At 42.7% G+C, this 24,610-nt stretch overlaps 1 protein-coding gene across 1 annotated transcript; it reads right to left on the minus strand.

Annotated features, from left to right (window-relative positions):
• Nucleotides 1-6,753: 6,753 nt before the first annotated feature.
• CRTAM (cytotoxic and regulatory T cell molecule) lies at nt 6,754-24,357 on the minus strand. The gene is made up of 10 exons (XM_070952557.1): nt 24,309-24,357; nt 20,338-20,484; nt 18,556-18,708; nt 17,633-17,776; nt 14,915-15,070; nt 14,186-14,275; nt 13,382-13,471; nt 10,889-11,035; nt 8,614-8,700; nt 6,754-6,887 (listed from the first exon to the last, which is right to left on the minus strand). The coding sequence occupies exons 1-10, from the start codon at nt 24,355-24,357 to the stop codon at nt 6,754-6,756; spliced, it is 1,197 nt and encodes a 398-aa protein (XP_070808658.1).
• Between the last annotated feature and the right edge of the window lie 253 nt (nt 24,358-24,610).

Raw genomic sequence — 24,610 nt, forward strand, 5'->3', positions numbered from 1 at the left:
CTCGCAAAAGCGAAAAGGTCAAACGTCAAGGATATCCGGCCCAGTTTTCTGCCAAAGCAATCGTATTTTATTCTTTTATGTACACTGAGAGTGTATGTACCAAGGCAAATTCCTTGTATGTCCAATCACACTTGGCCAATAAATAATTCAATTCTATTCTGTTCTATTCTATTCTATTCTATTCTATTCTATTCTATTCTATTCTATTCTACTCTACTCTACTCTACTCTACTCTACTCTACTCTACTCTACTCTGTTCTGTTCTATTTCTATTATTATTATTATTCTACTCTACTATTCTATTCTATTCTACTTCTATTATTATTATTCTTTTCTACTCTACTCTATTATTCTATTCTATTTCTATTATTATTATTCTACTCTATTCTACTCTACTATTCTATTCTATTCTATTCTACTTCTATTATTATTATTCTTTTCTACTCTACTCTATTATTCTATTCTATTTCTATTATTATTATTCTACTCTATTCTACTCTATTATTCTATTCTATTCTATTTCTATTATTATTATTCTATTCTACTCTACTATTCTGTTCTATTCTATTCTATTTCTATTATTATTCTACTCTACTCTACTATTCTATTCTATTATTATTCTTTTCTATTCTATTTTCTATTCTATTTCTATTATTATTCTACTCTACTCTATTCTATTATTCTATTCTATTCTATTCTTTTATTATTCTATTTTACTCTATTATTCTATTCTATTCTATTTCTATTATTATTATTCTACTCTATTATTCTATTCTATTTCTATTATTATTATTCTACTCTACTCTACTATTCTATTCTATTCTACTTCTATTATTATTTTCTACTCTACTCTATTATTCTATTCTATTTCTATTATTATTATTCTACTCTATTCTACTCTATTATTCTATTCTATTTTACTTTTATTATTTTATTCTATTCTATTATTCTATTCTATTCTATTTCTATTTCTATTATTATTATTCTACTCTACTCTATTATTCTATTCTATTCTATTCTATTCTATTCTATTCTATTCTATTCTATTCTATTCTATTCTATTCTACTCTACTCTACTCTACTCTACTCTACTCTATTCTTTTAAGAATAATTTCCAACAAGTTCCCGCCTTTAATTCTCTGGGATATTAGAAAAATAGATACCCAGATGATGTCAAGTAAAAGGAGAAAAGGGAGAGTGGGGGGGGGGTTTAAAAGGGAAAAAAGTGAGATATTATAAAAATGTACGCAAATGATGAAATAAAAATAAATAATAATTGACTAAGAAATTGAAATGAGAATAAAGATAATTAGAAAATCGGGGCTGCTCTAATACCACTTTAGATTGAACTGAAAAGGGAAACAACAGGAGAGAGGGCAAGGAGTAGAGAGAGAGGAAGGGAGAAGAGAGGAGAGGAGAGGGAGAGAAAGAAGAAAGGGAAACGGAGAGGAAGAAAAGGGAGGGGAAAGAGGAGAAGAGGAGAAGGTTAGAAGGGGGGAAGAAGAGAGAAGTGGGGGAAAAGAAAGGGAAGTAGGAAAAAGAAGGAGAGGAAGAACGAAGGAAGTAGGAGGAGAAAGAGGAAGGAAGAGAAGGGGAGGAGAAGAAGAAAGGTTGGAGTAAATGTAAAGGGTAAAAGAGCAGCCCCGAAAAAGTAAAAATGAAAAATGAAAGTTAAAAGAAAAGATGAATGAAAAATGATGGAAATGACTGTACATGTAAATGTGTTTATGAGAAATAAAAATAAAAAACTTTTTTGAAAAAAAAAAAGAGAATAAACATCATTCGAATCCCTAGTACAAGTCTCCTCCAAGGTCCTTCCAACTCTGTTACTGTTACTATCAAAATATTAAGAGACATGAAAAGTTCAGAGTTCTTCTGCATGCCAAAATTCCAGCTTTGGAAGGGTTGTGGACTTTAAAATATGTTCTGCATTTCTTCCGAAAGTGTAAAAAGTGAATATTGATGGAAACAGATCCTGGAGAAATCTAATTAGGGTCAGGAAGTTGAGATTATATAAACGGATTGATTGACGGATTGACTGAACGAATGAACGAACGAAGCCATCCCTCTATCCAATAATAACTAAATAATTATTATGGGTCAATATTTAATCAATTAAATGATATTTAAATAAGTGTCATGGGTCGATAAAATCAAAGAATAATTAAACAATTATGTTTCAATATCTAATCAATTAATCCAATAACAGCTGTTGTGGGTCAATTCCTAATCGATAATCAAATAATAATGAAATAATGTATTGATGAATAACAAATCAATCTTTCAATCAAATAGTAATTAAATGAGTGGCATGACTCAATACCCATCCTTCCTGATAGTTTATCAATATGCCTTGCGAGGCACATCTGCAGTTTGCGTGCGTCTTGTGTGGGCGTGATGCAGGTAGTCCTCGATTTACGACCACAACATTTCTGTTGTTAAGCGAGACATTTGTTAAGTGAGTTTTGCCCCATTTTACGAACCTTTCTTTGCCACAGCTGTTGTGAATCATCGCAGTTGATAAGTTAGTCACCCTGTTGTTAAGTGAATCTGGCTTCCCCGTTGACTTTTGCTTGGTGAGAAGGTCGCAAAAGGGAACGACTGGACATTGGGACACCACAACGGTCATAAGTACGAACCTGTTGCCAAGCATCGGACTTTCGATCACGTGTTCACGGGGCTGCTAGAAAGGTCGTAACTGTGAAAAACGGTCCTTTTTCAGCGCCGTTATAACTTTTTGAACGGTCACTAAACGAACCGTCGTTAAGTCGAGGACTCCCTGTAACGTTCACCAGCAGGAAACGGCGAGTGGCCGCTGCTTGCTTTGCGCTTATGAAGTACAGAATTATACTAGTTTTGGTGATCTGGAGTTTTAAAAACTCTTTGTATTCTGCGCCCTTTCCAGGATGGCATCTTTTCCCAACCTGGGGCACTCCTTGAAATGCAAGAGCAGAACAGAGAGTTGGAAGGGACCTTGGAGGACATCTAGTCCAAACCCCCCCCCCCCCCCGCTCACACAGGAGACCTGTACTAGAGATTTGAACCGCGGAAACTGTCGACCTTTCTGATTGACAGGCGCATCGTCTTAGCCACTAAGCCACCTAGCCCAGGCTAAATCCGACATGCATCTGGATGGAGGAGGGGGTGGGGGAATAAATTAGAATAAAAATGGCATTTTTTTCCAGCCTTTGCAAGAAATATCTCTCTCTCTCTCTCTCTCTCTCTCTCTCTCTCTCTCTCTCTCTCTCTCGGTCAATACAGATACAGATTATTTTTAATTTTTTTAAAATTTAATTTTAAATTTTTTTTAATTTAATTTTTTTTTTAATTTTTTAAAAGTTTTAAATTGGTTTGTGATTTTTAATTTTTGGGCCAAATTTATATATATTTTAATTGTTTTTTAATATTTGTATTTCATGTTCTTAATTCTGGCTGTACACCGCCCTGAGTCCTCAGGGAGAAGGGCGGTATATAAATTGGAAATAAAATAAAAAATAAAATAAAATTAACAGAGTTGGAAGGGATTTTAGAGGTCATCTAGTCCAACCCCCACTCCCGTTCAAGCAGGAGGACCCTACACCATTTCTAAGCAATGGCAGTCCAGTCTTTTCTTGAAAGCCTCCAGGGATGAAGCTCCCACAACTTCCGAAGGCAACTTCTAACTATCCCCCCACCCCCAAATGCAAATATGCACCCCCATAAAGCAGAGGTCTACAAACTTGGCAGCTTTAAGACTTGTGGACTTCAACTCCCAGAATTCTCCAGCCAGCATTGCTGGCTGGAGAATTCTGGGAGTTGAAGTCCACAAGTCTTAAAGCTGCCAAGTTTGAAGACCTCTGCCATAAAGGTTGCAAGGAATGGCAGATGAAAAAAAAATAATAATAATGCAGGATTCTCTTGACCTGAGTGAGAATCCTACCCAAAGGCATTTATTATTATTATTATTATTTATTTATTTTTGGAAAAGCTGCACAGCAGGGAGAATCTTGGCTCTTCCAGGCAGAAATTCAACAGGGGAAGCCCAGTGCACCTCCTTCCCATGCCAACCCCCCTCCCCCCCTAAACCAAGCCCACCCTGGTCACCTTGGGGGTCTCCCCCCACCCCTCTCCCCCATTGAGACCTGCTCAGTACCTTCCACCAGCCGCAGCGCTGCGGGGTATTCACAGAGCGCGTTTCCGCAGCCCCCGCTAAGCCACCAGCGTGATTTACAGCCCTCCTAGCAACGGTATCCAGATGCACAAGCTCGGCGCGAACCAACTGTCCGCTAAGAGAGGGGTGTATGCGTGTGTGTGTGTGGGGGGGTGAAGCAGCGTTCTTGAGCTTCCGCTTTGGGCTCCAGGAAAATGGTATGGTCCAAAGTCTGTTTTTGCTTTGCTTTTTTTTTTTATCCAAAGGTTTTTAGGATTTATTAAACCAAATTGGCAGTTTTCTAATTTTATGAGGAGGGAGGAGGGGGGGGAAGAGAAGGAGGGAGGGAGGGAGAAGGGGAAGGGGAGGAGGAAGGACTGATGTTGTTAGCTAGTTTGGTAATGAAACGTCTGCCAGAAAACAGCGAAGCTCAGAGAGAGCACCGAGGTTCTCAACAGTTCAACCCTGAGCTACAAATATGGAAGGGAGGAAGGAAGAAAGGAAGGAAAGGAGATGGAAGAAAGGGAGGAAGGAAGGAATAGGGTAGGAAGGAAGGAGGGAGGGAGGGAAGCAAGGAAAGGAAGAAGGAAGAAGAGATGGAAGAAAGGGAGGAGGAAGGAATAGGGTGGGAAAGAAGGAAGGATGGAGGGAGGGAGGGAAGCAAGGAAAGGAGGAAGAAAGAAAAAGATGGAAGACAGAGGGTGGGAGGAAGGAAGGAAGGAATAGGGAGGGAGGTTGGAAAGGAAGGGGGGTGGGAGGGAAGCAAGGAAAGGAAGAAGGAAGAAAAGGAGATGGAAGGAAGGGAGGAATAGGGTAGGAAAGAAGGAGGGAGGGAGGGAGGGAAGCAAGGAAAGGAGGAAGGAAGAAAAGGAGATGGAAGGAAGGGAGGAAGGAAGGAATAGGGTGGGAAAGAAGGAAGGAGGGAGGGAGGAAGGGAGGGAAGCAAGGAAAGGAGGAAGAAAGAAAAAGATGGAAGACACAGGGTGGGAGGAAGGAAGGAAGGAATAGGGAGGGAGGTTGGAAAGGAAGGGGGTGGGAGGGAAGCAAGGAAAGGAAGAAGGAAGAAAAGGAGATGGAAGGATTGGAGGAAGGAAGGAATAGGGTGGGAAAGAAGGAGGGAGGGAGGGAAGCAAGGAAAGAAAGGAAGGAAGGAAAGGAGATGGAAGAAAGAGAGGAAGGAAGGAATAGGGTGGGAAGGAAGGAAGGATGGAGGGAGGGAGGGAAGCGAGGAAAGGAAGAAGGAAGAAAAGGAGATGGAAGAAAGGGAGGAAGGAAGGAATAGGGTGGGAAAGAAGGGAGGGAGGAAGGAAGGGAAGCAAGGAAAGGAGGAAGGAAGAAAAAGATGGGTGGGAGGAAGGAAAGAAGGAAGGAATAGGGAAGGAGGTTAGAAAGGAAACGGAGGGAAGCAAGGAAAGGAAGAAGGAAGAAAAGGAGATGGAAGGAAAGGAGGAAGGAAGGAATAGGTTGAAAAAGAAGGAGGGAGGGAGAGAGGGAAGCAAGGAAAGGAGGAAGGAAGAAAAAGATGGAAGACGGAGGGTGGGAGGAAGGAAGGGAGGAATAGGGAGGGAGGTTGGAAAGGAAGGAGGGAGGGAAGCAAGGAAAGGAGGAAGGAAGAAAGGGAGGAAGGAAGGAATAGGGTGAGAAGGAAGGAAGAAGGGAGGGAGGGAAGCAAGGAAAGGAGGAAGGAAGGAAGGGAGGAAGGAATAGGGTGAGAAGGAAGGAAGGATGAGGGAGGAAAGCAAGGAAGAAAAAGATGGAAGAACGGAGGGTGGGAGGAAGGAAGGAAGGAATAGAGAGGGAGGTTGAAAAGGAAGGAGGGAGGGAAGCAAGAAAAGGAGGAAGGAAGAAGAGATGGAAGAAAGGGAGGGAGGGAGGAAAGGAAGGGAGGAAAGAAAGAAAGAAAGGGAGGGATGGAATTTACAGGGCAATTTAGTCAACAATACTATTTCTCATAATTCTTTTTTATCAAATCTGGAAATGGCCTTTCTTATGACAGGTCCTCTTTCTTCACTTTGGCATATTTGAAGAATATGCTTTTTCCAAAAAGGAACTGTGTTTGATGAAAATTAAGCTCTAATTAATATAAGATAGGTTGCAAACCTCCACATGACTAATAGGGGGAGGTTTTAACCCAAAATCTGCTGCCTTCTCTTGGTTATCTTGATTTCTGCAGCTTGAATGTGCTGCTAAGAGACTATTTGGCAAATGGATATCGTACTATATTGTGCTTGTAACGGATGTTACAACCTTTGAGGAAAATCAAAGGTTGGAGTGTGGGGACTATCATTGTAACCTTCCTTTTAGGGAAGTTTAAAAGATTTCTTGGAGTAATGTAATAAATTAACTTTGTATATCCCGAAATCATTAAGACCACACGAGGAATTTAACTGCTAAGTAACAACTGATACAAGTTCTCAAGAGCCTTTATAGTATGGTTATTGCTTTATTTGCAATATAGTTCTAAAATGTATCTTAGTCTAGGAGGCTCTCATCTGAAATCCTCTCCAAAATCTGGATTTTTGAAGAGATTTTTTTTTTTTGCAGAACAGGGCAGCGCAGGAAGAAAAAATGGGAAGGGAAGATGGTCCTTGCCGTTAAACACGGCACAATATTGTCCTTAGTGTTTACATATCCGTTTCTCTAAAGTGGGACGATTCTTTTTCGAAGACTGAAGAATCCTGACTTTCTTCTGAAGGTTTTGGCGTCCTGGTATACGATTTTTGAATTGTATATTTCTCGCTGTTCCTCCAGGGGATCACTGCATAAAATAAAGGCATAGGTCACGGCTACTTCGAGCTCATTTCTTTTTACTTCTGATCCTAGCTCATATTTCAGCCCCAAAACAGCTGGTAAAAAAACAGATAGAGATTAACAGAGTTGGAAGCAGGGTGGATTTGATTTAAATCGAGTTGATTTAAATCACAATTTAAATCATGATTTAAATTACCGGTAAAAAGGCTTGATTTAAATCAACTCGATTTAAATCATAATTTTTAAAGAGCAACTGTCATCTCTGCTACTCCTTTGACCCGCTGTTGACTCACCGATAGTCCCAGTGTTGCAGAATATACAGCCTCGTGCTACATAACTAAGCTCCATTTCATGCTGAATCAACTAAATTATTTATGTATCTTAAATAGAAAACTATCTTATGATAGATTTTTACCCCAAAAGTTTTTTATTAAAATAAATTCGATAAAAATAAAAAAAAATCCGATTTAAATAAAAAAAATCCGATTTAAATAAAAAAAAATCCAATTTAAATCGAAAAAATCTGATTTTTTTGATTTTTTTAAAAAAATCATTGATTTTTATCCACCCTGGTTGGAAGGGACCTTGTAGGTCATCTAGTCCAACCCCTCCAAAGCAGGAGATCCTACACCATTTCTGACAGATGGCAGTCCAGTCTCTTCTTGAAAGCCTCCAGCGATGAAGCTCCCACAGCTTCTGAAGGCAAGTTGTGTTCCACGGGTTGATTGTTCTCACCGTCAGGAAATTCCACCTTATTTCCAGGTTGAATCTCTCCTTGTTCAGTTTCCATCCATTATTCCTTGTCTGGCCTTCAGGTGCCTTGGAGAATAGCTTCACCCCCTCCTCTCTGTGGCAGCCCCTCAAATATTGGAAGACTGCTATCCTGTCTCCCCTGGTCCTTCTCTTCAGTAGACTAGCCATGCCCAGTTCCTGTAACCGTTCATCGTATGTTTTAGCCTCCAGTCCCCTCATCATCTTGGTTGCTCTTCTCTGCACTCTTTCTAGAGTCTCAGCATCTTTTTTATAGTGTGGTGACCAAAACTGGATGCAGTACTCTAGGTGTGATCTTACTAAGGCTTTATAGAGTGGTATTAATATCTCCCTTGATCTTGATTGCATCCCTCTGTTAATACAATTTAAGATTGCATTGGCTTTTTTGGCTGTCGCTGCACACTCTTGGCTCCTATTTAATTGGTTGTCCACTAAGACTCCAAAATCCCTCTCCCAGTTACTGCTATTAGGCCTGATTTCACCCAGTCTGTATGTCAGCACTTCAAACTGCAATTACTCTAGTGCTGACATAAGAAGGAGGAGCGGAGGCGTCTGGAAAGGGACGTTTGAGTTTTCACCTACTTATTTTCCCTGGAGATAATATCCCCTAGGAGATGGGATGGGAGGGGGGAAATTCCTTTGAGCTGGAGCAGTAGATTAGGGGCAGAGTGATTTGGAAGATGGCCAATGAGTGCAGGGGTGTGGGGAACGGAAAGGGAGGGTTTTGGGTCTGGAAGTCAGTGTTGGCCTACGATGGAGTCGGACTTTTGAATGTCGTGCTTAATAAAGGGGAATTTTCTTCAAAGACTTTGTTTGAAATGCAATTTATTTGAGACGACCTCGAAATCTGACACTGTATGTATATTTCACAGCAATTGAACTGCACATTTGTTCATCCTTGCTTTTCTTAATTCCAACCTCTGCCCTGCCTGCAAACATGAAGAAATTCCATTTATACATACCGCATATATTCTTCTCGAGCCTGCCAGGGGCTTCGTTTGCTTTAGGCCTGTAGCTCTCAATGGGTTGTTCAGAAGCATTATTATTTTCTATATTAGGGAGGGACAGGAATGAGGTGCAGAGTATTAGTCCAGATATCTGTCGCGACAAGGCAGATTTAGCTCACATACCTATTGATAGTCCTTGACTTATGAACGGTCACTTAATGACTATTCGAAGATGCGAAGGCCCCTCCAGATCTACTTATGACCTGTTTTCGGAGTTACAATGTCCCCAGACAACGCACACACAAAGTCACGTGGTTGTCAGGTTTCGATGTCATCTCAAATAAATTGCACTCCCAAACAATTAATCTTTGCTGAAGTATTCCATTTATTGAGTACAACAGATCTGGCCCCGACTTCGTCGTAGCTGATACTAACCCTCTGAACCCCCAAACCCTTCCCTTTCCATTCCCCAATTCTCATCTTCTCATTGGCCATCTTCCAAGTCAGTCTCCCCAGCTCCTGACTTCAACCCACAGGAATGTCCCCCCTCCCATCCCATCTCCTAGGGGATATTATCTACAGAGAAAATAAGTAGGTGAAAAGTCAAGCCTCGTCTCCTCCTTTTTATGGCAGCATTAGAACGCTGACAGTGGTCACATTTTGGGTACTTGCAACCGGCTCACCTTTTCGGCTGTTTGAAGCATCCTATGGTCACATGACTGGAATTTATGTCATTTTTTGGGGGGGGTCAAATGCCTGTGTTTACAGCCATTGGGTAAAATGGATTTGCTTAATGACCACTAGGTTTGCTTAACAACCGTGGCATTCGTTAACAAGCACCGCCAAAACAGTAAAAAATAAAATAAAATAAGGTCTGGTCAAGTCTAGTGAGATGATGCCTCCAGTTAGGACTGCAACCACTTAATTATAGCAATAACACTTAGACTTATATACCGCTTCACAGTGCTTTTACAGCCCTCTCTAAGCGGTTTACAGAGTCAGCCTCTTGCCCCCAACAATCTGGGTCCTCATTTTACCAATCTTGGAAGGACGGAAGGCTGAGTCAACCTTGAGCCTGGTGAGGCTCAAATCCGCCAAATTGCAGGCAGCCGGCAGTCAGCAGAAGTAGCCTGCAGTACTGCATTCTCACCACTGTGCCACCACGGCTCTTAAGAACTGTAATTCTGGGCTCAGTTAAGCTCATAAGTCAAGGACTACCTGTATAATGTCCCATGTTTACTTGGAAGGAAGCCTCATTAAATTCAATGGGGCTTTACACTCAGTTAAGCTCATAAGTCAAGGACTACCTGTATAATGTCCCATGTTTACTTGGAAGGAAACCTCATTAAATTCAATGGGGCTTTACACTCAAGTAGGTGGGTATAATGATGACTGTCCCACCTCCAACACGTTCATGAGTCAGAGATCCTAATTTTCAGGTGAAGTCTTTTTCCTAATTCTAGGTTTAATACTGGCTCAAATCTGACTGGCGTTGGTGAACAAACATATTGGAATTTTTAAAACATCTGCTATACAAATTCAGGAAAGTGAAATCAATTGCTGTGGCAGACAAGGTTCTACTGTTCTCTGAAGATGTTGAAGATCGTTTTGTTGTGGTCTGCCAGTGGCCAGCGGAGCTGGCAGCAGATTCGGACAGTGAGGAGGTTGGGGAGGAACATGGGCCAGTCCTGGAGTCTGGGGAAGGCTCTGATGAGGGCTCTGCGTCGGAGGCAGAGAGGGGGTCAGGGCCGTATGCCAGTTATCAGCTACCTTCGGAGTCGGAGATAAGTGGGGGCAGAAGAACAGCGGTATCCTGTTCCCAGTGTACGCATGCACAGAGTTGCCAGACGAAGGGAACCGCTAAAGGACAAGGGTCGACTCGGGAGTAACGCCACTGTGGACGATGAATAGCCCCTCCCAGAGGGAATAAAAGAGGAGCGACAGGGGAGTGGAGTTTGCAGGAGACAATTCATTCATTCCTGCATTCTTGCCAAGAATTGCAGCATCTGAAAGATATTGGCCCGGCCACTCTCCAAGCCTGATAAAGGTCGGTAATTGTGAACTATCTTGAAAGAATGTGGGAGAGGAAAAACTTTGCTGGAGAGGAATTCACTGTCAGTTAAATAAAAGGGGTTTATTGGGAAGCCTAGGTCATTTCCCACAATCTTGAAGCACCACAAGAAATTTTGTGGGTGTTGAACGCAGGCTTTTTAGCAACTTTTGGGCACATGGGTGGAAGAGGAAACTATTGCCAATGTGTATTAAATTCTCCTTTTTTTTTCCTTCTTACCTTTTTTCCAGTCCCTGTGTGCTTTCCACAGCTTCACCACAAAGAGAAGGACGATGATCAAGAGAGCAAGAAGGAGAACGGACACAAGGCCCGGGAACAAAATGTTGGCTTGTTCCTCCATAGAGCCTCTGTAAGTCATGTTTGTTTCTGTTTTGGGGAGGAAAAAAAAAAAAGGAAGAGAAAACATTTGAGTTTTGTCATCTTTAGCTTCTATTTCCTAGCAGAAAAATATTGGGGGGCGGGGGGGGTTATGAGAGCTGGAGAATTGTATTTCTCCACCAGTTGAGTTTCCATGGAGTCCACCACACCAGCATTCTCCAACTTGCTATTTCCCAGAAAGTTCTGGACTATACATAGAGTTGTATAGTCTTCAAGGGCTCTTTGGAGGTCATCTAATCCAGGGGTCACCAACCTTTCGGACTTCAGGGACCATTAAATTCATAATTTTAAATCCCGCGGACCACTAATACGATCTGCCTAATGACTGGCTGGGTGGGCGTGGCTAGGTGGTCATGTGACTGGGTGGGCGTGGCCAACTCGATCTCTCTCACGTCGAGGGGTGCCTCGCCAGCCTCTACCCGCCACTCCTCTCCCAGCCACTCCTCGCCTCCCCGGCCATTCGAAATCATTCGAAATCAATTAATAAGAACAATATGAACCCACCTGGAATGTCATTCGTTTTGCTTTGGCTAAGTGTCTGAATCCAAATTATGATTTATAGCTTAGTGTATATTGAGCATACCTAGCCAAGGAAGTCTATTTATAAACCCATTTATAAATTTATAAATTCTTTATAAAGAATTCCATGCCCATATACACTTAATGCACTTAAGTCCAGGAAGTTTGACTAGGGAAACACTAAAAGAGCATATCTTTTCAGCGAATACTCTGAAATGAAAACTTTATCGTCTTTTTTTAAACAGATTAACAGAGTTGGAAGGGACCTTATAGGTCATCTAGTCCAACCTCTCGCTCAAGCATTCTGACAAATGGCAGTCCAATCTTTTCTTGAAAGTCTCAAATGATGAAGCTCCCACAACTTTCAAAGGCAACTTCTGTTCCATGGGTTGATTGTTTTCACTGTCAGAAAGTTCCTCCTCATTTCTAGGTTGAACCTCTCCTTGATCAGTTTTCATCCATTATTCCTTGTCTGGCCTTCAGGTGCTTTGGGAAATAGCTCTCTGTGGCAGCCCCTCAAATATTGGAAGACTGCTATCCTGTCTCCCCTGGTCCTTCTCTTCACTAGACTAGCCAGGCCCAGTTCCTGCAACCGTTCTTCATATGTTTTAGTTTCCAGTCCCCTAATCATCTTGGTTGCTCTTCTCTGCACTCTTTCTAGAGTCTCGACATCTTTTTTATAGTGTGGTGACCAAAACTGGATGCAGTACTTTAGGTGTGGTCTTACTAAGGCTTTATAGAGTGGTATTAGTACCTCCCTTGATCTTGATTGTATCCCTCTGTGAATGCAAATTAGGATTGTATTGGCTCTTTGGGCTAGCACTACACACTGCTGGCTCCTATTTAGCTGGTTGTCCACTAAGGCTCCAAGATCCCTCTCACAGTCACTGCTTTTAAGCCTGGTTTCACCCAGTTTATATGTGTACTTTTGGTTTTTCTTACCTACCTGTGTTTCCCCGAAAATAAGACCCTGTCTTATATTTTTTTGAACCCTGAAATAACTGCTTGGCCTTATTGCCATGCGCTGCTTATTTTGGGGGAAACAGGGTAAGTGTAGTACTTTGCTTTTGTCTAACCTATCTTCCCTAAACAGTTGTTCTGTCCCCGTCCCACACGCACACACACCAACAGATGTTCAAGAGTTAAAGACCAAACCAGTCGGCAAAATCCTTTTCCTTATGATAACGGAACTTGGCAACAACCTAGTGGCTGCCTGCCAAGAGTTTATTACTTACGAAGAGGAGAGATAACTTCTCCCCACTTCTGGTACATCAAAAGAAACAGCTCAATCATTACAGAGTCAATCAAGTCCAGAGATAATCCAGCAAAGTCTATAGCAAAAGTCCGGCAATACAGAATGGCGTGGAAGCTTTCAGCTTTGTTCGTCACAAGGTTTGACTGGCCACCACGCTCCCTTTTATATCCTGTGGGGTGTGGTCCAGTGACTCAGCCTAATCTCGGGCATGCCTTTTCTTCTGTTGTGCGTGCTTATCTCTGCGATGCTGGCGTGGATCCAGCCAAGACTCATTACCCTCATCACTGTCCACCTGTGGCTGCGTGGACGTGCTTGGCCCCGGCCCTATCTCTTGCCCTTCGGTGGACACCGAAGGCATTGCCAGAGAGGAGGGTCCTGGAGAGGGAGGCCTTGCCAACTCCTCTCCTTCACTCTCGGAGTCCTCTCCTGCCGACGACACACGCTCAGGTAATGGAGCCACAACAACAGAGTCCCCAAGCCTCTGGCATCAGACCAGGAAGGAGAGCGAAGAATTAAAAGCACATCAGTTGAACATTATTAGTAATGTGGGAGCAACTTACGATTGTTTGCCCAAACTTCTTTCTCTGTACTTGGGAACATTGTTTGTGTGGTTGGGTTTCCTTCTGTTACGTTGGATGTTGGATTGGATTCTGTGGAAGGGATGACAAAGAGGGTTATGGAAAGGAGAAAGGAGAAATGCAACCGATGTTATGGAGAAGAGCAGGAAGGAAGTTGAGGGGGATGTCCAGAAATACCAGAGTGTTCTGCCCCAGCTACGGACCCCAAAGAACGCAGCACACACAAAGTCTGTACAAACCTTAGCTTACTAAATTAAATCAGTCTTTTTCAAACAAAGGCTGTTAATTAACTTTCTTAACAGCCTACAAGGATCCAAAGAATAAATAATCGTAATCTTACTATGGTTGGCAGAATGCCCAGAAGCAATTTGCAGAGAACTAAGATCAAGACGCGAAGGAGAGTGAACGAAGTTGTTCCCTGCAAATTGCCTCAGTCGTCGTCCTTCCTTAAATAGGCTAAGGGAGTTGCCAATTAGCCCCAAGCCTTACTCTCGAGGAGACCTCCTCCTGAGGAGTCACTCCTGCCTTTTGGCAGCTCTGCGCGCCTGTGCATCGAGAAGAGGCTCCTCCTCTTCTTCCTCTTCACTTATGGAAGCTTCTGGAGGTTCTGAAGGCCCCGGCTGAATCCCCGCCTCTGGCACCACATCTTCTCCAGCCTCCTCATCGTCTAACTGCACAGGCTGCTGGTGCAGCACCACACCAGCCTCCTCGCTGTTGGAATCAGCTACTAACTGCACAGGCTGCTGACGGGCCACAACACAGAGAGGATCAATGTTGTAGTCTTACCATTGGCAGCATTAGAACTTTGCGTTTCTGCTTCCTTGGTTGGAGGCAACGTTGGAATGCTAAAGGTTCCTTCTGTCCTCTGTTTTTGTTCTGAATGTGTGGAAAAGGAAACAAGGAAGGCTATTAATGCCCAAGCATAACATTTATAAACTTATAAAGGTCAAAACGTGAGAGTCCTACTAGATTAGAAGATCCATTTAGATCACATATGGCCTTCTGGATAATGTGGTCTTCTAGAATCCACTATCCTTAACCATTGTCTATAGTAAGTAGGGCTAATGGAATATCTATATCTATCTATCTATCTATCTATCTATCTATCTATCTATCTATCTATCTATCTATCGCCCCCAACAATCTGGGTCCTCATTTTACCGACCTCGGAAGGACAGAAGGCTGAGTCAAACCTCGAGCCTGGTCTGATTCGAACTGCCAAATTGGAGGCAGCCGGCAGTCAGCAGAAGTAGCCTGCAGTACTGCACTCTGACCACTGCGCCACCGCAGTTCAAATGGTTGCAAGTCATTTTTTTTCAGTGCCGGGGTAACTTTGAATGGTCACTAAATGGACTGTTGTAAGTCGAGAACCACCTGCGGTGCAAACGTTATTAAGTTTCCCATGAGGCATATTGCATGTGTAAATGATTGTGTAAATGATTCCTAAGAGGGTCTTATTTTTCCTGTTTATTTTTGAAACACGTTTTCCATCCTGCCCTCAAGATCTCCACTTACTGGCATGATCCAGGTGCAAAGTCAGAGTTAAATTTCTTCTTCCTAAGGCTTTGTGATGTATCACACAAGAAATGACAGAGCCCTGGGGGAATGCGTAGATGGCCAAGTTGCTTATGGAATGGAACCTCTTGGCTTCCAGCTGGTGTTGACTGTTTCCTAAAATGCATCGAAGAATGCAAAAAGAGATAATAATAATAATAATAATAATAATAATAATAATAATAATAATAATAATAGAAGTTTGGATTTGAGTACAGCAAAAACCACTGGGAACATCAGGTTGAGAAAGTTTTAGAGAATGAGAAACTCAAGATCTTGTGGGACTTTAGGATTCAGACTGACAGGCACTTGGTCCACAACACACCTGACATAACAATAGTTGAAAAGAAAAAAGTATAGTTCATTGACATTGCAATACCTGGTGATGCACGAATTGAAGATAAGCAGCAAGAAAAAATCACAAAGTACCGGGACTTACAAATTGAAGTTGAGCGACTGTGGAAAAAGAAATCGTGTGTTGTCCCGATTGTAATTGGAGCCCTCGGAGCAATACCCAAAGGGCTACCCCGCTATTTAGAAATTTTAAATTTGCCGGACTTGAACATTTTGACTCTACAAAAAATCACCTTACTCGGAACAGCTTACATCCTCCGACGATACCTTAACAGTTCCTAGGTCCTTGGTTAGGACTCGAGCTGCTGAGCTATTAACCAGCCTCAAAGGCTGTGAATCTCACTAAAGATATAATAATAATAATAATAATAATAATAATAATAATAATAATAATAATAATAATAATAATAATAATAATAATAATACCTTAACAGTTCCTAGGTCCTTGGTTAGGACTCGAGCTGCTGAGCTATTAACCAGTCTCAAAGGCTGTGAATCTCACTAAAGATTAACCAATAAATAATAATAATAATAATAATAATAATAATAATAATAATAATAATAATAATAATAGAATTCTTTATTGGCCAAGTGAGATTGGACACACATGGAACAGATTAAGTGGACACGGAAATTTTTGAAAAGTGCTTCCTGCTGCCCTCTCCCCATAGTCTGACGTGGCTGCCTAAATCAACCCTAACCCTAACCCTGATGCTAGGGTTAGTACCAAGCTAGGATGAACCAGGTTTAAATTCTATTTGGTTGTGTCATTTCCCCAGTTGTAGTTTCTCACCTTCCCCACATGGCTACCATGAAGATCAAACTATGGGGAGAACTTCAGCGATGGTTCCTTCTCTAGGCACAACAAGCCAGGTTCCCACAAAACATCTGAAGTTCCTAGAAAGATGCTGACCTCACTGAGGTTCTGAATGGGGATGATGCTAAGCTGATACCCCAAGATAAGAATTTAAGGTAATACAAATACTGTGATCTCCCTTCAAAGAATAGAATAGAATAGAATAGAATAGAATAGAATAGAATAGAATAGAATAGAATAGAATAGAATGCAGAATAAGAATAAGAATAAGAATAGAACAGAATAGAATAGAATGCAGAATAAGAATAAGAATAGAACAGAATAGAATAGAATAGAATGCAGAATAAGAATAAGAATAGAATAGAATAGAATGCAGAATAAGAATAAGAATTAGAATAGAATAGAATAGAATAGAACAGAATAGAATAGAATGCAGAATAAGAGTAAGAATAGAATAAAATAGAATAGAATGCAGAATAAGAATAAGAATAGAACAGAATAGAATAGAATGCAGAATAAGAATAAGAATAGAATAGAATAGAATAGAATAGAATAGAATAGCTCTCAGTGTACATAAAAGCTATAAGTGATCAATCATAATCATAGTAATCATAAAAATACATTCGTCATAAATCAGAAGATACAACGCTTCGTGGTAGTCATAGGATACTAAATGAGTAATTGACATAAATCGTACTGGGAAAGTAAATAAAACAGTATAAATCGTAAAAATACAAGCAACAAAGTTATAGTTGTAGGTAGAAAAGGAGATAGGTAATAGGAACGATGAGAAGATTAATAGTAATGCAGACTTAGTAACTAGTTTGACAGTGTTGAGGGAATTATTTGTTTAGCAGAGTGATTGCATTCAGAAAAAACTGTTCTTGTGTCTAGTTGTTCTGGTGTGCAGTGCCCTATAGTCTTTTTGAGGGTTGGAGTTGAAACAGTTTATGTCCAGGATGTGAGGGATCCGTAGATATTTTCACAGCCCTCTTTTTGACTCGTGCAGTATATAGCTCCTCAATGGAAGGCAGGTTGGCTGCAATTGTTTTTTTCTGCAGTTCTAATTATCTTATTATCATATTATAATAGGATAATTAGAACTGCTTCAGCAAGACTAAAACATCCGGATAGTGGATGGGATATAACCTGGAGGCAGCAGAAGAGAAGAGAAAGAGCTCCCTAAATACAAAGATCAACAAATAGAAGTAGAATGACAATGGCAAAAGGAAGCAAAGATAATACCGAGAGCAATTTGGTGCAATCCCAAAAGATCTGGAATGCTTAATATTATTAAATGCTTAATATTATTTTTGTTGAAGACTGATTATAAACCGAGTTTGCAACTCATACAATGGACCCAACTAGTAAAATAAACAAACGAACAACTTGATTTTAAAGCTGGTATAATTGCTTACTGGGAGTTTTTTTCCCCAGTGTTATCGAAGAAGGGCTATTAAAAGGCAAAGGATAGTCCAGAAAGAAAAAGAACGTTATTTGAAACATACCAAAGATTTCCATTCCGTTCTGTAGCAGCCAGGTGATCTGAGGGGCAGGCCAGCTATCCTCCGTGGAACACTTTAAGATTATATTTTCTTCTGTGTGGCTTATTGTGTTCCTCAACGCTTCTAGCAAAGGCTTGGAAGGTGGAGCTGTAAAAAGAAGAGAATTCATTAGGTTGTAGTCTTCCTGTTGGAATTTTACTTGAGTTGAATAGGATTGGGACAGGATCACCGCACCCACATATCTGGAGGGGTACGGTAAAGGTAAAGGTTCCCCTCGCACATCTGTGCTAGTCGTTTCCGACTCTAGGGGACGGTGCTCATCTCCATTTCAAAGCCGAAGAGCCAGCGCTGTCCGAAGACGTCTCCGTGGTCATGTGGCGGGCATGACTCAACGCCAAAGGCGCACGGAATGCTGTTCCCTTCCCACCAAAGGTGGTCCCTATTTTTCTACTTGCATTTTTTACGTGCTTTCGAACTGCTAGGTTGGCAGAAGCTGGGACAAGTCACGGGAGCTCACCCCATTATGCGGCACACTAGGGATTCGAACTGCTGAACTGCCGACCTTTCTAATTGACAAGCTCAGGGTCTTAGCTACTGAGCCACTGCAGGAATTTTACTTGAGCTGTATAAGATTGGGACAGGACACCCCACCCACATATCTGGAGGGGAGATATAAGCAAATTAACTGTAAGATTACTGGTGGCCCCTCGGTTTATGACAACTGAGCCCAACATTTCTGTTGCTAAGCGAGACAGTTAAGTGAATATTGTCCCATTTTGGGACCTTTCTTGCCACAAACATTAAGCGAACTGCTGCGGTAATACGGTTGTTAAGTGAATCTGCAATGGCCTCTGGTTCAGCTCAAAACTATCCTAGCCATCTCCACAAGCCATCATCCATTGAAAGGTAGGAGTTTCAGATCTTACCCCAGACTGTAACATTTACTACTTTGGTTCCAATATTCTCGCTGTAGTAGAGACAGGTGAATAGGCCCTCATCATGTCTTGTTACGTTGGAAAGACGAATAGACAGGGAATCGTTGGAGTAATTCAGAAGTTCGTACCTTCCGTCTCTTGTGGCTGTTTTTAAAAGAGAGTTATAAATATTGGTAAGTAAGGCCACACCTGGAATATGGCATCCAGTTTTGGTCGCCACGATGTAAAAAAGATGTTGAGACTCTAGAAAAAATGCAGAGAAGAGCAAGGAAGATGATTAGGGGGCTGGAGGCTAAAACATATGAAGAACGGTTGCTGGAATTGGGTCAGAGTTGGGTTTCAGCAGGTTCTGACCAGATCTGGAGAACCGGTAGTGGAAATTTTGAGTAGTTCGGAGAACCGGTAGTAAAAATTCTGACTGGCCCCCACCCCCATCTATTCTCTGCCTCCCGAGTCCCAGCTGATCGGGAGGAAATGGGGATTTTGCAGTAACCTTCCACTGGATTGGGGAGGGAATGGAGATTTTACAGTATCCTTCCCAAGCCACGCCCACCAAGCTATGCCACACCCACCAAGCCACACCCACAGAGCTGGTAGTAAAAAATTTTGAAACCCACCACTGAATTGGGTGTATTTAGTCTGATGAAAAGAAGGACTAGGGATGACATGATAGCAGGGTTCCAATATCTCAGGGGCTGCCCCAGAGAAGAGGGAATCAAGCTACTCTCCAAAGCACCAGAAGGCAGGACAAGAAGCAATGGGTGGAAACTAATCAAGGAGAGAAGCAACTTAGAACTAAGGAGAAATTTCCTGACAACTTCTGTTCCATGGGTTGGTTGTTCTCACCGTCAGAAAATCCCTCCTTATTTCCAGGTTGAATCTCTCCTTAGTCAGTTTCCATCCATTATCCCCTTGAGAACTACCATAACTGTACACTGATTATGTTGCCTAGTTTGGGTAACGAAACATCTGAAAGAAAACCACCAAGCCCAGAGAGCACCAAGGACCTCACAATGAGCATATTGTCAACTTGCAAAGCTTTCAAGTTGCCATGATCAGGAGGGAGAGAGAACTGATGGAGCTGATTGATTTCCCTAACTGAAACTACATTCCACAGATGCTTTCTTACCGCAATCAGTAGGAGAGTGTTGGGTTTCACAGCCAGCCAAAATGGTTAATTGGAGAATGTGATTTATGCCATGGTCAGGGAGGAGGGGGAGAGAGAGGGTCATAGGGGAACGTAAATCTACGTGGGATTAGTTCTAACTGCATCCGAATATTGCCGAAATGGTGCTCCTAATAAATGACTGTATTTCTTTTGAAGTTCGGCTTGTGGCTCATGAATTAATTAGGGCATCTTTCAGAAACTTCACACATATACTTCGATATAAATGAATGAATGAATGAATGCTTGCTCAGGACATAGTTGGACCTCAACACAACTGAACATCATGAAGAGTGCTTTTTTGTTGAAGAGAGTGAATACTTTTAAGTATTTCTTTAAAAAAAGAAAGAAAGAAAGAAAGAAAGAAAGAAAGAAAGAAAGAAAGAAAAAGAACTGTGGAGGCAGAGATCAAACTATCGGAATTGCCCTGTTCACACATCCTAACCACATTGTGCAGATCTTGTGGCTTTAAACAAAGAGGGCAAGTTGTGAAAATGGATTTATGTCAGCCTGTTACACTTCAGAGGCCGGTAGGAAAAACCCCTTCTTGGTCTCCTTCCAGTGGAAAAAGTTCTTGCCGCCAACAGTTTCATCCCACTCTGACCTACCTTGCCAATCTTTGAAAAATATCGCAAAGCCCCCGGGATCTTTCCATTCTAGAGCGGAGGTGTTGCCTTTACTGTTGACGCAGTGGAGATCCAGATTCTGACCTTCCTCCAAACTGAGACGTTCCATTAGGACCTGGGAAAAAATCCCTAGTGAAGAAAAGGGGGTTTTTGTAAAGGGTTACTCCAGGGAGACCCAGAGGTTGAGTCCTTTTGAGTAAAATACAAGAGTAGCCTCACATCGGCCTCTTACAGAATTACTATATTCCTCCAATCTCTTGGGGAAAATGTATCTTTGACTCAATATGTATTCTCTCTCTCCCTCTCCCTCTCCTTCCCTCTCTCTCTCTTTCTCTCCCACTCCCTCTCCTTCCCTTTCTCTCTTTCTCTCCCTCCTTCTCTCTCTCCCTCTCTTTCTCCCTCCCTCTCTCCCTCTCTCCCTCCCTCCTTCCCTCTCTCTCTTTTTCTACCTCCCTCCCTCTCCTCTCCCTCTCTTTCTCTCCCTCTTCATCTCTCTTCCTCCCTCAGTCCCTCAGTCCCTTCCCCCTCTCCCTCTCCTTCCCTCTCTCTCTTTCTCTACCTCCCTCCCTCTCTCCCTCTCTCTTTCTCCCTCCCTTTCTCTGTCCCTCCCTCCCTCCCTCTCTGTCTTTCTCTACCTCCCTCCCTCTCTCCCCCTCCCTCTCTTTCTCTCCCTCTCCCTCTCTCTCTCCCTCCCTCCATCTCTCTGACATGGATATGGACTTCCTTAAAACGGTGTTTGCCCAAAGACACTTAAACACGTCATGGTTAGGTCCAAATTCTGACGCCAAAGATTCATTTATTCATTTTCATTTATTTTTTAAAAAAGTCCATGTGCCAAGCCACGAGATTCCAATAAAATCTCATGTTCACAATAAAAGAACCTTAAAAACACCCCATTTATCCCTCAACCCCTCCCAATGAAACCCATATTGCCAACGAAGCTAAAACATGGCCCCAATCCAAGAGCTGATGAATCCCAAATGCCAGGGGGAACCAGCCCCACAAAGGAGTTGAATTTTACCCACCCAAGGGCTGCTCCCATTCTATCTTTCGGTTTCATTTCGCCCACCTAAAATAACGTCGCAACTTCTTACGAACATCGGAGTTTCCCGAAACTGGTTGATACCTCCACCTTATCGGTGAAAAGTGTCACTGAGGCTGGAACGTGTGTTTTCCATAGGATGGCATAAAATGTTCCAAAACGCTCACACCATTAAGGGAGACTTTGTCAAGTTTTCTCCTGGGGGCTGAAAGGCAGAATTTGTGGTCTTCCTGTGGACTCCTCTTTAGCTTCACTGTTTCCTGCCGCAGGTCTGTTCACAAACTACGAAATGAGGCCGAAAGGAAACACACCCGCCGACAGAGACTGGGCTCCAGAATCAATTGTGCATTTCCTTTCCATTTGAGGTCTTAGAAAAACCGAGAGTGAATGAAAAAAAAAACAAAACAATGCAGAAGGCGTGGTTGAAATACATGTAAATGCGTATTTTAAATGGAACCGAATATGGAGAGAAAAGAAGAATTAGGGGGGTGACGTGATGGCAGTATTGCAGTATCTGAAGTGCTGCCACAAAGACGAGAGAGGGTCAATTTATTTTCCAAAGCACCGGAAGGCAGGACAAGAAACTATGGATGGAAACTAAATCAAGGAGAGAAGCAACTTAGAACTAAGGGGGAAACTTCCTGACAGTGAGGACAATTAACCAGTGGAACAACTTGCCTCTCGAAGTTGTGAATGCTCCAATACTGGAAGTTTTTAAGAAGATGTTGGATAACCATCTGTCTGAAATGGTATAGGATTTCCTGCCTGAGCAGGAGGCTGGACTAGAACAGGGGTCACCAACCTTTCGGACCTCAGAGACCACTAAATTCATAATTTTAAATCCCGCGGACCACTAATATGATCTGCCTAATGACCGGCTGGGCGGGCGTGGCTACGTGGTCATGGGACTGGGTGGGCGTGGCCAACTCCTCGCCTCCCCGCCCTTAGGGCTCCTTAGGGCCCCAACAGGAAGCAGTTGTTGGAGCTAAGCAGCCACCACGAGAAAGAGTTGGCAAAACAGCTGGCTCAGTTCAAATTGGATCTGGCCAAGCTCAGCAGAAGCACCTCACTGAGGACTACGAGTATAGACTTTCCAAGCAGAGGGAAGACCTGCGGGAGTGCAAGGCCAGGTACCGGCGCCTGGAGGCTCAGTGGGCTGAGATGGTCAGCCAGTTCCAGGCCACGATGCAGTCCCACTGGAACGAGGCCCTCCAGCTCTTTGCCACCAGTGGCACTTCCTTCTAGCCTTCGCCCAAAGCCCTGCACCAGGAGGCCGAAGCAGACCCCAAGTCAGAATTTCTGCCCCCCTCCGACCCACACAAAAAGACCCCAAAGGGGGAGACTCTCTGCAGCAACACAAACGTTCATTGCACGTATCTGGCCCAGGGGCCGTAGTTTGAGGACATCTTATTTAATGCAATATTAAAAATGAAAATAATTTTTCTGTGGACCACCAAAATTTTCTCATGGACCACCGGTTGGTGACCGCTGGAGTAGAAGACCTCCAAGGTTCCTTCCAACTCTATTCTGATTGGTTGATTGATGTTGGAGAACAGGAAATGGGGAACCACTCATTTCCCCCACATTTGGCTTAGCATCCTCCCACCTACTCAGCATTGGTCCCAGGAATTCCCAGGTTGAATTCAGACATTGCTGTAAACCGGGGTTCTCCAAAATGGTCAATATTGACCCACCATGGTTGATGGGACATAATCCATTATGGTTATTATGGTTATTATTATTCATAGTATTACTAGCGAATGTACTTATTATGAAATGATTTTCATCTAAGAAATGTTTGGCGGTCAACGAACAAATGAAATTTCATGAAAGGGTGGATGGAAGGGGGAGAAAGACCTTGAGAAACGGGTCAAAGAGATGCTACCTAGGCAAAAGGGATGATGCGATGCTATAGGCTCTGCGCATGAGAACAAGACACAAGGACAGTTTTTCCCCCGAATGCCATCACTCTGCTAAACAACTAATTCCCACAACACTGTCAAATTAACTACTAAGACTGTATTACTATTCTTCTTCTCATCCTCACTAGTACCTATCTCTTCCCACTTATGGGTATATCCATGTTGCTTGCATCTTTACAACTTCTATTGTTTTTATTGTTTCCTATAAATGTAAAAAAAGATGTTGAGACTCTAGAAAGAGTGCAGAGAAGAGCAACAAAGATGATTAGGGGACTGGAAAACATATGAAGAACGGTTGCAGGAACTGGGCACGGCTAGTCTAGGGAAGAGAAGGACCAGGGGAGACATGATAGCAGTCTTCCAATATTTGGGGGGCTCCCACAGAGAGGAGGGGGTCAAACTATTTTCCAAAGCACCTGAAGGCCAGACAAGGAATAATGGATAGAAACCAAACAAGGAGAAGTTCAACCTGGAAATAAGGAGAAATTTCCTGACAGCGAGAACAATCAACCAACGGAACAGAAGTTGCCTTCAGAAGTTGTGGGAGCTTCATCCCTGGAAGCTTTCAAGAAGAGACTGGACTGCCATCTGTCAGAAATGGTGTAGGGTCTCCTGCTTGGGCAGGGGGGATTGGACTAGATGACCTACAAGATCCCTTCCAACTCTGTTAATCTGTATCTAACTCCTGGCAGAGAAAAAAATGAATAATCCAACCAAATGACCCTGAAGATCTCATTCGTTGAAAGAATCTTCATCCCTGAGAAGAGTCCTTGCAATTATGCCACCGCCAGCTGGCCTTACTCCCGGAAGACCAAGGAGAACGTTGGCTTAGTCTCAACACCCATTCGAAGGAGGTGAAGCTGAGCCAAGCCTGATTTCTAAAGAAGCTGCAGGATCCTCTACCCTGCTGGTTTTTTGAAAGCCACAAAGATATCCCACAACCGAACACCTGGTGCGGAATTCGAGCAGACGCTTTGGGCGTTACGTACCTCGCAGTGATAGGAAAGCCAGCACCCAGACCTGAGGAAGGCAAGTCATCTTGAGGTGATGCCTGATCAGCTTCCTCTCCACTTTCAATCTCAGGGGGCTTGCTGACAACTTCTCCTTTTCTACAGAGCAGCCAAAAGTCATGTACCATGACTTCATCAGTGGTAGGTCGGCCCTCTTCCTCTTGACTCCTCCTCCCTTCCCCCCCGTAGCTTCACAGTTTCCTTCACAGCAAAGGGTCAACTGATCTCCAGGCTTGCGGAAAATCTGCACCTCTCTTTGTAGAGCGTCCCACACTTCGCTC

This window comes from Pituophis catenifer, unplaced genomic scaffold (assembly GCF_029215685.1).
Source record: "Pituophis catenifer annectens isolate HBS135680 unplaced genomic scaffold, rPitCat1.0.hap2 SCAF_12, whole genome shotgun sequence".
Classification (NCBI taxonomy): Eukaryota; Metazoa; Chordata; class Lepidosauria; order Squamata; family Colubridae; genus Pituophis; species Pituophis catenifer.